General features: G+C 34.0%; 1 protein-coding gene across 1 annotated transcript; it reads right to left on the bottom strand.

Moving 5' to 3' along the window:
• Window positions 1–380: 380 nt before the first annotated feature.
• Window positions 381–11271, bottom strand: LOC145839144 (WD repeat-containing protein 36-like). Its single transcript, XM_082946754.1, has 9 exons — window positions 11185–11271; window positions 7342–7677; window positions 7073–7233; window positions 6504–6679; window positions 6170–6273; window positions 5628–5831; window positions 3620–3638; window positions 1028–2654; window positions 381–918 (listed from the first exon to the last, which is right to left on the bottom strand). The coding sequence occupies exons 1-9, from the start codon at window positions 11269–11271 to the stop codon at window positions 381–383; spliced, it is 3252 nt and encodes a 1083-aa protein (XP_082802880.1).
• Window positions 11272–11692: the final 421 nt, after the last annotated feature.

The following is an 11692-nucleotide window of genomic DNA, read 5'->3' as shown; positions in this document are numbered from 1 at the left end:
TATAAATATTTTATTTTTTCTATTATTTAAAACTTTATTGTAAACTTCATATAATATTAATTAGATAACATAATCTCAACAACTTTTTATATCTTTTAATAGGGTTTAACAATTTAAGCAAAAAACATGTTTTGCTTGTAAAAAATAATTTAAAAAGTGTCAGTGGTTATTAAAGGAAAGAGTACATCATATCAATTTAAAATCAATCTAAAATATTATCTAAAGTAGTGTTCTCAAAGGCCTACACGCCAATAAAATTAAAACTTTTAAACAAAAATAATTATTCTCTACAATTTCACGATAAACTAAAACTTCGACACAACAAATCTAAATACCAATTGTTCTACAACAAAATTGTCTAAACGTTCCAACAAATAATTTTAATTGAGTGACGTCATAATGAAGTTGCAGCACATCAGGGTCTCGTCCATCAGGTCGGCCCACTCCCTCCTCATCTTCGCCTGCTCCTCCTTCACTTCCTCCGCCACCCGCCTCAACTCCTCCCCTCCGCCTGAAATCACCTCCCCGCTTGCAGAGTGCACTTTCAGGAAGAGCTGCAGGTAGGAGGCGACCAGCTCGAAGTCCCTCCGCCCCCTCATCGCCCGCAAGCACATCTCCAAAAACTTCAGCCCCGCCGCGGGATCCTGCAGCGACCTGACCCCGGCGTCGATGTGCGACGGCCCCATCCCCTTCATCTTTTCCAGCATCTCGTCGGCTTCCAGCGTGACCAGGTCCCTCGCAAACGGCGACATCTCGAACAGCTTGAAAGAGTCCTTCTTTTCTTTCGTTTCAGCTGAGTTCTCCTTCTCTTCTGCTTCTTGGACGTCGAGGAAGAAGGGGGCCGAGGTCACTTTTGTCACGGGCTCCTTCGGCTTGTTGCGCGCCCTGATGATGTCCAAGTCGCTCAGGTTCACCCATCTGTGAAGGTATAAGCAAAATTAATTTATTATTTTAAAATATTTTTAGCTCAACTACAAATTAAAGTTTTATTTGTTGCAAACTAAACTATTTCAAAAATTTTAACAACCTTGATTGAGGCAACCCGGAAGAAGTGAGCAAGTTGCCGGCGATCTGCGAATCGTTCTCCCTCTCCTCGAACAGCACCACCTCCTCAACCTCCATTTCCTCCTCCTCCGAGTTGCGGTGACTTTCCACCGTGTAGCTGTTCACCCCGAACATCGACGAGTTGTTCCACAGCGAGATGGCGGGGCTTTCCGCGTGACCGGTGGCCAGCAGCGCGCCGTTGGGGGAGAGGCACAGCGACGTGACCGGGTCGTCGACGGGGAACTGGTCGATGAGCACTCCCAGCGACATGTCGAACGTCCTGACGTGGCAGTCGGCCGACGACGTCACGATGAAGCCGCCGCACCCGCTCCAAGCCAGGTCGGTGACGGTGGAGCGGCAGTCGAACACCCGCGCCACTTTCCTCGTTTCCACGTCGTACACGCGGATCTTGAAGTCGACCAGCGCCACGGCCAGCATCGAGGTCGGCCGGTGCACTCTGGCGAACAGCGGCTTGCTTTTCAGCGTCAGCGGCGCGCAAGTCAGCGCTTTGCGCTTGAAGTTCCAAAACTTGACTTTGAGGTCGTCTCCCACGGTGACGACGGTGTCGTTGACGTCGTCAATGACGACCGCCACCACCTTCTTGTCGTGGGCGGGCTTCTTCCTGTGCGCGAACTCGCCCCTGGGAATGCCCGACTGCAGGTTGTAAGCTTTCACGTCGCCCTTCGACGAGCCGACGATGGCAAAGTTGCCGCAGGAAGTGATTTCCGCGCACGTCAGCCTCGCGCCCTTTTCGTAGTGAAACTTGTGGCGGCCGAGCTTTTGGTGCTTGACGTTCCACGTGGTGGCCATCGGGTGCTTGTTGTGAACGGCCACCATTCCCTCCCAGTCGTTTTCCCGCGCTTTCTCGAACTTGATGTCGACGATCTTGGGCAGCTTGTTCTTCTTGCCCTTGTCGAAGGCGGCCGTGCCGAACGACTTGGTCCCGTTCTCGTTCATGACCTTGTACATCTTCACCACCGAGTCGTCGCCGGTCGACAGCACGCTCTCGTCGTCGTAGAACGTCACCTTGCTCAGCGAGCCGTGGTGCCCGCACCTCTCCTTCAGCTGGTGGCAGGCCAGGCTCTTCTCGTCGATCGTGTACACCTTGATCGAGTTGTCGCCGCCGTTGGTCACGAACGTGTTCTCGTCGTGCAGGCACGTTATATTCGCCACGGCGCTCCTGTGCGCGCACTCCACCGTCGACTTCAGGCACCCGCCGCTCTTGTTGTACTCCATGACGCAGACGTGGCCGCAGGCAGTGCCGACCACCAGCAGGTCCAGGTCGGTCGTGGTGAAGGAGAGGCAGGCGACCGGGCCCTGGTCCTGCGCGAGCGTGAACTCGTGGCCGCCGTACTTCGTGTTGAGGAAGGCGATCCGGCCGTCGTGGCAGCCGACCGCGACCACGTTTGGGTCGAAGGGGGCCTGCCGCATGCAGGTGACCGGCCCCACAGCTTCGTACTCGTAGCACTCGACCATCTTGCTCACGTTGAACAGCTTGATCTTGCCCGACGAGCTTCCCAGCAGCACCTTGTTCTTCTTGGTGAGCGGGTGGATGGCGCAGGTGACGTCGAAGTCGCTCCCGCCGAAAGCGAAGCTGCCTTTTTCGGTTCCTGTGAAAAAATTACAATTTGGCTCAAATTTTACAGTAAATTTATTTTTTAAGTCGTTATGGTTGGTGTATTTTTCAATTTAGCGGTTCTGACATCTATACTTGTTTTCGAAACATTAATATTGAAAGCATGATGACAAAGTCTGAAAATTTACAACCGCTAGACTTTTAAAAGTTTAAATTATGGCAACTACGGTGCATTTAATTGTTGAAGTGTTGAACAAACCAGTAATTTAATTCAATAAATATATCAATTAATTTTTTAAATTGTGAAAACAAACTTAAAAACAAACAACAAGTTAATTGTAGTTTGAAAATTTAAAAACTGGAGGAGATAAACTATAAGTACAGAACAGAAAAATGAACTATAATCAAAATGAAATTGATAGTAATTACAGTCTGCTAATTTTTCTTCTTTTTTATTTCAACAATTTTTTTTAAACTCTATTAGCAAACCGGCTGCCACAAAGTCAGCAAAAATTTTAATAATAACATAAGTCAGGAAAAAAATTAGGGTTTTTGAAAAAATATAAGGAAAAGTCAGGTAGTTAGATATCAAAATGCTGTTATTAAGAAAGTATATGCTTCTCTATATATTTAGGGTTGCCACTCGTATTTTCAAAAAACTTTAAAGGTTTTCCAAATTTATTCCAGGTTTTCAAAAGTACACATTTAGGGTCTATTTTTAGTTAAAAGTTAAGTTTAAGGAAAAAACTGTGTTAAATAGTAAAAAAACATCAAAAAGATACTGTAAAGCTACTTTAAATATGTTTTTTAATGAAAAAAATGTTTGATGATGACAAAAATATCTTATTTATATGATAGATTTTTTGAGTCAAATCAAAATTTAAAACTGAACATTTGAAAATTGTTAAAATTCCAGGATTTTTTAGTGATTTTTGTTCAAAATTCCAGGTTTTTTCAAAATTTCCCTAATTCCAGGTTTTTCCAGGTAAAGTGGCAAACCTGTATATACTGCATTTTGCTAATGTTATTTTACAAAAAATTTTGCTTTTGCAATTCTAATTTAGCTTTTGGAATAAATTAAAATCTTCTATGATCTCACGTGTGTATTTACTATGTGGAAGAGATAAAGTATTTTACTTATAAAGCTGTTTATTGCAAATACATCGATCATACACAGATAGTTCAAATGGTGCAATGGAAGTTATATGATTAAATCCAGCAAAAGAACTGTTGTTTCAACCTGTACTAAGTTAAGATTGAAAACTTAACATAAGTTACAGTCTTTGTATATGTATTTTTGAATCGGTTCTAATTAAGAATTTCTTCTAAAAGTCGATATATTTTTTTTAGCTCGATCTGTGGCAAAGCTGAGCAAATATATAAGTAACCATCATTTTTGAACAAAGTGCAAATGTTCATTTTGAACTAGAGTTAATTTCTGTGGACTATAAACTTAGTAACTTACATATTGCAACAAATTCAGGTAATCAAAACTAGATGTGATTTATCAAGCATCTTTTAAAAAGGACACCAGGGGCAAAGCGTGGGGAGGAATATTGGAACAGTTATTTGTACTAGAAAAAGTTTCAAAATGTATCAGTTTAATCCTATAAAACTTTTATTCAAACTAAACTTAAATTATCTTAATTTCTACCATTTCGATTTTATTCGTTTTGAATTTATCTAAATAGAGTTTAAACATTTTACTGACTGCTAAAGCATCAATATTTTCAACTGGTTGGAACTAAAACTTAAAAATTTGTTTTTTACTAATATTATAAACACTTAATTATTGAGACCCACTGTTACAAAACTAGGATTTAAAAATGTAATTTTAGTAATTTTTAAAATAAAATTTAAAAATAAGTAATCTTTTTGAGAAGCTAACGAATTTTTGCTATACTTTAGCAGGTGATATCAAGCACTGATACTTTTGGAATTAAGAAATTTTTGATTATCTTTTTCTAAACAAACTACATATACTACTTGAAATAAATTATTAAGAAATATAGCAATTCAATTTTGCTTACTTTATTAATAGAAATTTTCAGACAATAAATGATCCATGCTATTACACATCTATTGAAAATTAATAACTTCAAGAATTGAAGTTTTAACTTGTTAATGGTGTGTAAAATGTGTGTGTGAATCTCTTTTTTATAATTGATCTTTTTTTACATAGAAAATCTAAACTACTATTCATTTTACACCATTTTTTCAAAACTGTGTGTAACTTATAAGATTTAAAAGCAGAAAATGAGTATTTTACTAAAGATCTATTTCCTCTTTCAGTTTTTTTGTCGTTTTGAAATTTTTCAGTCAAATCTTAAACAATTTTTTAACAATTAATAGGAAACAATTTTTTATCAAAAAATATTTTTAATCCACAATAAACTAAAAAATAATTCTAATTTATGTTTAGTCATAAATAAAATATTAAATTCAAAATTCTGTTTTCTACAAATTGTTTGTTGTTTTGAAAAAAATATATTTTCAATAAATTTGTTTCAAAACAAATAATAGATATATTTTAGTACATTTAGCAAAATTCTGAACAAAATTGCATCAAAGAAATGAAATTTTATACATTTAGATCAGTACAATTTACAAAAACAGTAATTTCAAAAGTTAATTGAATTTTATTATTTTGAAAATGATTTTATAGTTATTAAAATGATTTATATTTTTATACTTTAATAGTTAGTGTTTCAAAGTATGTTTAAATGACAAAAAAAATACTGCTTATAATAACTAGTTTGTTCTCATTACTATATAAAACTAAAACAGTTATAAAAACATAGCTCTAAGTTAAAAACAAGTCTAACAGAAACTAAATAAAATAATTTTAAAAAGCTTTTAGAAATATAGAACGTAGAACAATTTAAAAAGAAGTTTAGTATATAAAAAAAAAATCTTTCATGGAAACCATTTTTTTACAAAATTCAAACTTTAAAAATGTTCATATTTTAATTTACTTAAAAACAACAAAAAGTGTTACAAAACTCACCTGGTTAATGTGACACGGCCCCTGACAGTACTCGGTCAAGGTCACGAGTGCCTGGTCCACAAGATCCACGTTGTTTTCGTGAATGTACAGCCCCAACAAACCCAGCCCTCCAGTGGTGGACCCGCAAATGCAGTCGAGAAACTTTAAGGTGTCGGTGACCAAGTTGTACGAGTTCTTGTTGCCTTCTTGCGAGTGAAGAAAGTGCTGGGAAAATTGTTACATATAATGAATAATATTTTTATTAATTTATATATACTTATAAATGTGACAAGATTGTAAGAACTCTTGTTATCTTTTGGCGAGTTTAGAATGTGCTAGGAAAACTATGGTATTTTTTATAAAAACTATAAATCAGTATGTCTAAAATAACTCAAGCTAAACTGTTAATAGAAGATTATAAATTTTTTTTTTAAATTTAATACCAAGTACAGTGTGATGTGATAAGTTTTAACATTAGTAAAAAAAATAATGGAAAGTATTTAAAAATAAAACTGATAAAATTTATATTTTATAATCAAACCATACTAAATATGAATATTTACTTGTAACTTAGAGTTGTGATTTTCGCAGAGAAGTTGTATAAATCTGAGAATAGGGCTCATAATGGATACAGTCGGACCCAACTGGGCTTCGTTTGTTTCATTAACTGCAGGACAAAATACTAAAATTACTTTCATGTTTATTCACTTTTGTACTTTACATATGTACTACTTACATACTTTCAATGACTTATGTTCGTAGCTTTATTTTTTTTTGTAAGTAAAACTAGTTTTTAAAGTTAGAAACAAAATTTAACACATTGGTTTACTTTGTGCAACAACCTTGTTATATAATTGATGAAATGTATTCACATTGAGCTAAAATATTTATTTTCACTATATATAAAAACCAACCTATTGCAGAAGATGATGGCTTGATTGATTTGCAATTTAGCGAACAGTGTGTTGAGGCAATGCACTTTTTTTTTCTCCTCAACGTAAGCGTAGGACTGGCTGACTCCCTTCAAAGTAAGCTCCTCCATAAAGTTGATCTCGTAGGGATTGTTCATGTGTCTGTTGAAAATTTACAACTTCAACTACTACTTTTACAACAGGATTTAAAACAAACAGTGATGATTGTTAATAAAATGTGTAAAAAAAAACTTTAACATAAATATTTCTTAAGTGATACACATCAGTCATTCATAGGCTAGAAAATAGTATTAACATTTCACAGTACAATTCAATTGCTATAGTAGATAGGCTATTTCTGTAACGTTTTGAAAAAAATGTGACTCTCTTGAGGTAGCCAGTTCAACTGACTCTCTTGAGGTAGCCAGTTGAACAACAGAATCTTAGCATCATACGCGTATGCATTACTTTACATAGGTAAGAGTGGTTGTATCGCGTTGAGCGAGAAGGCGGGTTGAAGGGCTACTGTTAAACAGTGTATTTTAGGCTTAAAACTTGTGAAGTCGTCGCGACGAGTATGTGATAGCAAAAGGCTGCAGCAGCTGACGAGAGTGGCTGTTGCAGGGAAAACATAACGCGTGAAAGCAGAACTGGCAATTTAAGTACTCTTGAGACAGCGGTAAGCAGTGAACGGGTAAGAGACTGAAGCAGGCAGTCTAGAAAGAACAAGAGACCTTAGCAGGTGAAGTAGCAAGTGCGGAAGGTAAAGACGGCCGTAGTAGGTTGATAGAAACAGCTGCACTTGGCAAGGTAAAAGCTCTGACTTGAAAAGCAGTGAACGGGTAAGAGGCTGAAGCAGGCAGTCTAGAACGAACAAGAGACCTTAGCAGGTCAAGTGGCAAGTGCAGAAGGTAAAGACGGCCGTAGTAGGTTGATAGAAACAGCTGCACTTGGCAAGGTAAAAGCTCTGACTTGAAAAGCTGCGAACATGAACTAGCGTGCGATTCTAGAGGTGAAGAAAAAAACGGGGCGACTCTAGAATGTGCGCGGTCGGGAGGTGAAGCACTGGTATAAGCAGGTGAAGAAGCGGGTGAATGTTGCAAACCGCTTTGAAGGTCAGAGTTGGAGTTATTTGAAGGCGTTTGTGAGGCGAGTAGAAGCTTCAAGAAAAAAGTTGTGAAAACGCGGGGGAAGATTTTTTTGAAAAAAAATAGAAATCGTTTGAAAAAAAAAATTGGGGAAAGAGATTGAATTTTTGAAAAATGAAAAAAAATTTGGAAAAAAAAAGGGCCGAAAGGACGAAAAATTGCGCCGCGGCGCAATTTTTCGTCCTTTCGGCCCTTTTTTTTTCCAAATTTTTTTTCATTATTTTTTTTTGATCCTTGTCGAATAATTCGACAAGGGTCTATTTTTTACCAAAAAATTATTTTGACCTTTGTCGAATAGTTCGACAAGGGTCTATTTTTTACCAAAAAATTATTTTGACCTTTGTCGAATAGTTCGACAAGGGTCTATTTTTTACCAAAAAATTATTTTGACCTTTGTCGAATAGTTCGACAAGGGTCTATTTTTTACCAAAAAATTATTTTGACCTTGGTCAAGTGAAAGACTTGACCAAAGCCTTTTTTTATCAAAAATTATTGTTTAAAAAAATCAAGTAAAAAAATCAAGTAAAAGTTTTTTCAAGTAAAAAAGTAAAAAATTCAAGTAAAGTTTTAATATGTATTTTTATCTTTTTTTTAGGGTTTTTATTTTTGAAAAAAGCTAAAAACAAATAAATTATCTTAGTAAATACTCTAAGTCAAAACAAAATATTATAGGTTCAATCTTGATTGTGTAAAATATAGAGAACTTAGGTTTAGAAAAAAAACACTCTTATGTATCCTAATATCGTTATAATAAATGAAGCTGTTTAAAAAAAACAGATTTAGTGTGAACATTTTGATGATATATACAAACTACTTTTTGTTAAGTACAAACAGATAAGAAAAAAAATCAATTATTAAAAATCTAGTTAATTTTTAATTGTTTCAATGATATTCATAAAAATAAATCTTGTAAAGCTTAAATCTTTTGTTAGAAGTTATATCACTAACTATGTAAACTTTAAAATAAATTCAAGGAAAATTTGAACGTGGTAACATCAAGTTAAAAAAAGTTAATTTTACAACTTTTTTATACTGTTACTTTTTTATGTTGGTTCTAGTTTTAAAAAGGTTAAAAATCTGAGTCTAAAGTTTAAGTTTCTCTAAGTAAGTACAACTTCATACACTTAAAATCTAAATTACAAATGACAAAACAGGTATTTGGATTTTAAAGCTATTTGTGATACTAATTATAATTGTGATCTAAACTTGAATTGTGGTGATTTTATTTGTTTACTTGGCTGGATCTTAGTAGTAATAGTTAGTGAAATGTTTATCCTTAAAATAATACATTTTATCATTCTTCAATGTAAAATTATTTCTTGACCGTATTAAGTTTCTCAATATAATACTTGGAAAAATTTATGGCAAAAAAATAAAACTTATTTGTTCTGAAGGCATTAGCTGAATTTGCATTTGATCAGAGGAATAATATTTGTTTTTAAATCTTAAAACTGGCGATTCTATCAACTAGTTTGGGAAACCAAGTTCTAATGTAAATTACTTAGTTTCTCAATATTTAAAAAAATTGTATTGTAAAACTAAAAAGTTTCTGTACATACGCTATTTTAAGCAACTTTAATAATCAGATAACAAAAGTTATTAACATAAAAAATTATGATAGCTGACACATAACTGTTTTGTTCTTTTATTTTCGATATTAACTTTTACCCTAAAAATATTACAGTTAGCTATTACTTGACGGAAATTTTAGCTTTTACAAATTGATAGTTACAGAAAGTAATACTTAATAATAAAGTTGGAACAGTTTTTAGTAAATGGAACGGTTTTCAGAAAATTTAAAATTTAACAGAAATAAAATAGTTTAAAGCTGGTTTCTCAAAGTTTACTGCTCAAACACTGATTTCATGAAACGGTTTTAAATTATAAACTCCTTAAAAGTCTTAGTTTGCTAAATTCGCACACTACTAAATTAAACAAATAATACAAAAATGAAATCGGTTTAAAGGTTTTAATCATTTAAGTGTTCTTTTAGTGTTGATTTTATTCGAAACGTCAGTTAATTCTTACCTATATATTCAAATTTTTATTTCTATTAATCTAACGTAAAACTTTTAAGCTAAAACTGTGAAACTTTTGAAGCAATTGAACTTACACCAGTTGAGTGTGGTCTAGTTTTAGTTAAAATTACTTTACAATTTCAATCTGTTATATTTGGTTTCCCGTTGTCAAAATCATTAGTTTACTAGCTCAGTTAAAGACAGGAAGTACCAACTTAATCAGCAATATAATAGTATAGGCAAGGTAGGATAACAACAGTTAAAATATTTCTTTTTTAGTAATAAATGTTTTATTCAAAGTTGGTCAAAAACAAGATATAAACACGTAAAAAGTAAACTCTAAAAAATATAAACTTGCTTCATTAAGTTTACTTTTAAGTAATTGTTACATATGGTAATCGGAATGACAAGAGTTAGTTTTAAGACGTTAGTTTATTTTTGCAAACTGACTAATTGTAGTTTGCAATATATTTAAACTGCTCACCCAATTTATAGACAATCAACTTTAGTAAGTTAAATAGGGAAAGCTAATAACGCATTTTGTTCAAGAAGCCAAAATATCAAAAGTTAATACAAAATTTATATAAAATAACACACCTTAACCCTCATTTAAACGTCTATCTAAGCTTGTAAATATTATTTACACACCATCAATGAATGTAAGGATATTTTTTTACTGAACAAAACATAACTACCGATAATTAAAGCTTACACGCAATTCAATTCGTACAAAAAGAATTAAAGTTTTTATAATTAGGTCACAGTCAAATTGCATATTTCTAACTAAGCTTTCAAACTCAAAACTTATTAGTTGTTGTTTTTGTTTTAACTGTTGCTTTACAAAAACTAAACTACTTTTACCTAAATCTTAAGTTTGTAACAGTTATTATATTTTAAAAAACCAAAGTTTTTTTTTTGGCTTTAGACTAACGTGAGCGTATAGTTTTTAACTAAAAATATTACTTTGGATTTACCTAGCTCAGTTTATTTTATATTTTCAGTACCTATTCATATTAAAATGTCTAAAAAGTTTTTTTTTAAGTTTAAACCTAACATTTATTTATTCTTTTGACGCCTTCCTAACTTCTCATAATTTTTTTACATTTAAAAAAACAAACTGACGAGGTCATACACCCAAGCATTGTTTTTCTCAAATAAATCTTATAAAATTGTTCAAGTAATCAACTATTTTTTAGATTTGAATTTTTTAATTAGTATTTAATCCTTATATATTCCAAAGAAAACGAAGTGGAATGATAGTTATGTTGAGTTTGGTTTTACTTGCACTGAAACAATTGAAGGCCTGCAAAAGCCGCTATGCATATTTTGTAATACTGTATTTTCAAACGCAAATTTGAAACCGTCTAAGTTGCAAGAAAACTTTAACAACAGACATGGTTGAGCAGATGTTTCAGGTCATTGAATCATTGAAAGCAAAAAAGATCCGCTTTGAATCACGAGTAAAACTTTCAAAGTTGGGTTTTGTAATCTGTTGACAAACCACTTTTAATGGCTTCATACCATGTGGCGTATAAATTAGCCAAATCCAAGAAGCCTCATACGATTGCTGAAGAGTTGATAAATCCATGTGTTTCACAAATGACGAAAATTGTTATAGGAAAAGAGTACAGACATTCAAATTATTGGTTGTGTGTGTACTGTAGATGCCCCTGTTATGTTAAGAAACAAATCGTTTTTTTTTTTGCTCTGTTAAAACAGGGTATTTCGCACTTGTAGGGTACTCACTGTTTTAATCATCGACATGCTTTTGCATCAAAAACATAGCCATCGAAATCTAAAAATATCCTTGATATTTCTTGAAGGCCACCAACTGGATTAGAGGTCGTGCTCTAAATCACCGCCGTTTTAAGTCGTTGTGTCAAGGTAGTGAACATTCAGTTTTAATTTTCCTTACGGAGGTCCGCTGGCTATCACGTGGAAGAGTTTTAACGCGCTTTTTTGACTTTCGAATACAAGTTAAAGCTTTTCTTGAGGAACGTAACTATTAC

This window comes from Thalia democratica, chromosome 6, assembly GCF_965202585.1.
Source record: "Thalia democratica chromosome 6, ktThaDemo2.hap1.1, whole genome shotgun sequence".
In the NCBI taxonomy this organism is placed as follows: Eukaryota; Metazoa; Chordata; class Thaliacea; order Salpida; family Salpidae; genus Thalia; species Thalia democratica.
The sequence above is the reverse complement of the archived record's forward strand: the minus strand, read 5'-3'. Positions and strand labels throughout refer to the sequence as shown.

Coding starts and splice junctions, on each gene's coding strand:
- LOC145839144 (XM_082946754.1), bottom strand. CDS start 11,271: ATGGATTTATCAACTCTTCAGCAATCGTATGAGGCTTCTTGGATTTGG. Junction 6,274..6,503: donor TAGGTTGGTTTTTATATATA/GTGAAAATAAAT, acceptor TTTGTCCTGCAG/TTAATGAAACAAACGAAGCC. Junction 5,832..6,169: donor ATCACAACTCTAAGTTACAA/GTAAATATTCAT, acceptor CAATTTTCCCAG/CACTTTCTTCACTCGCAAGA.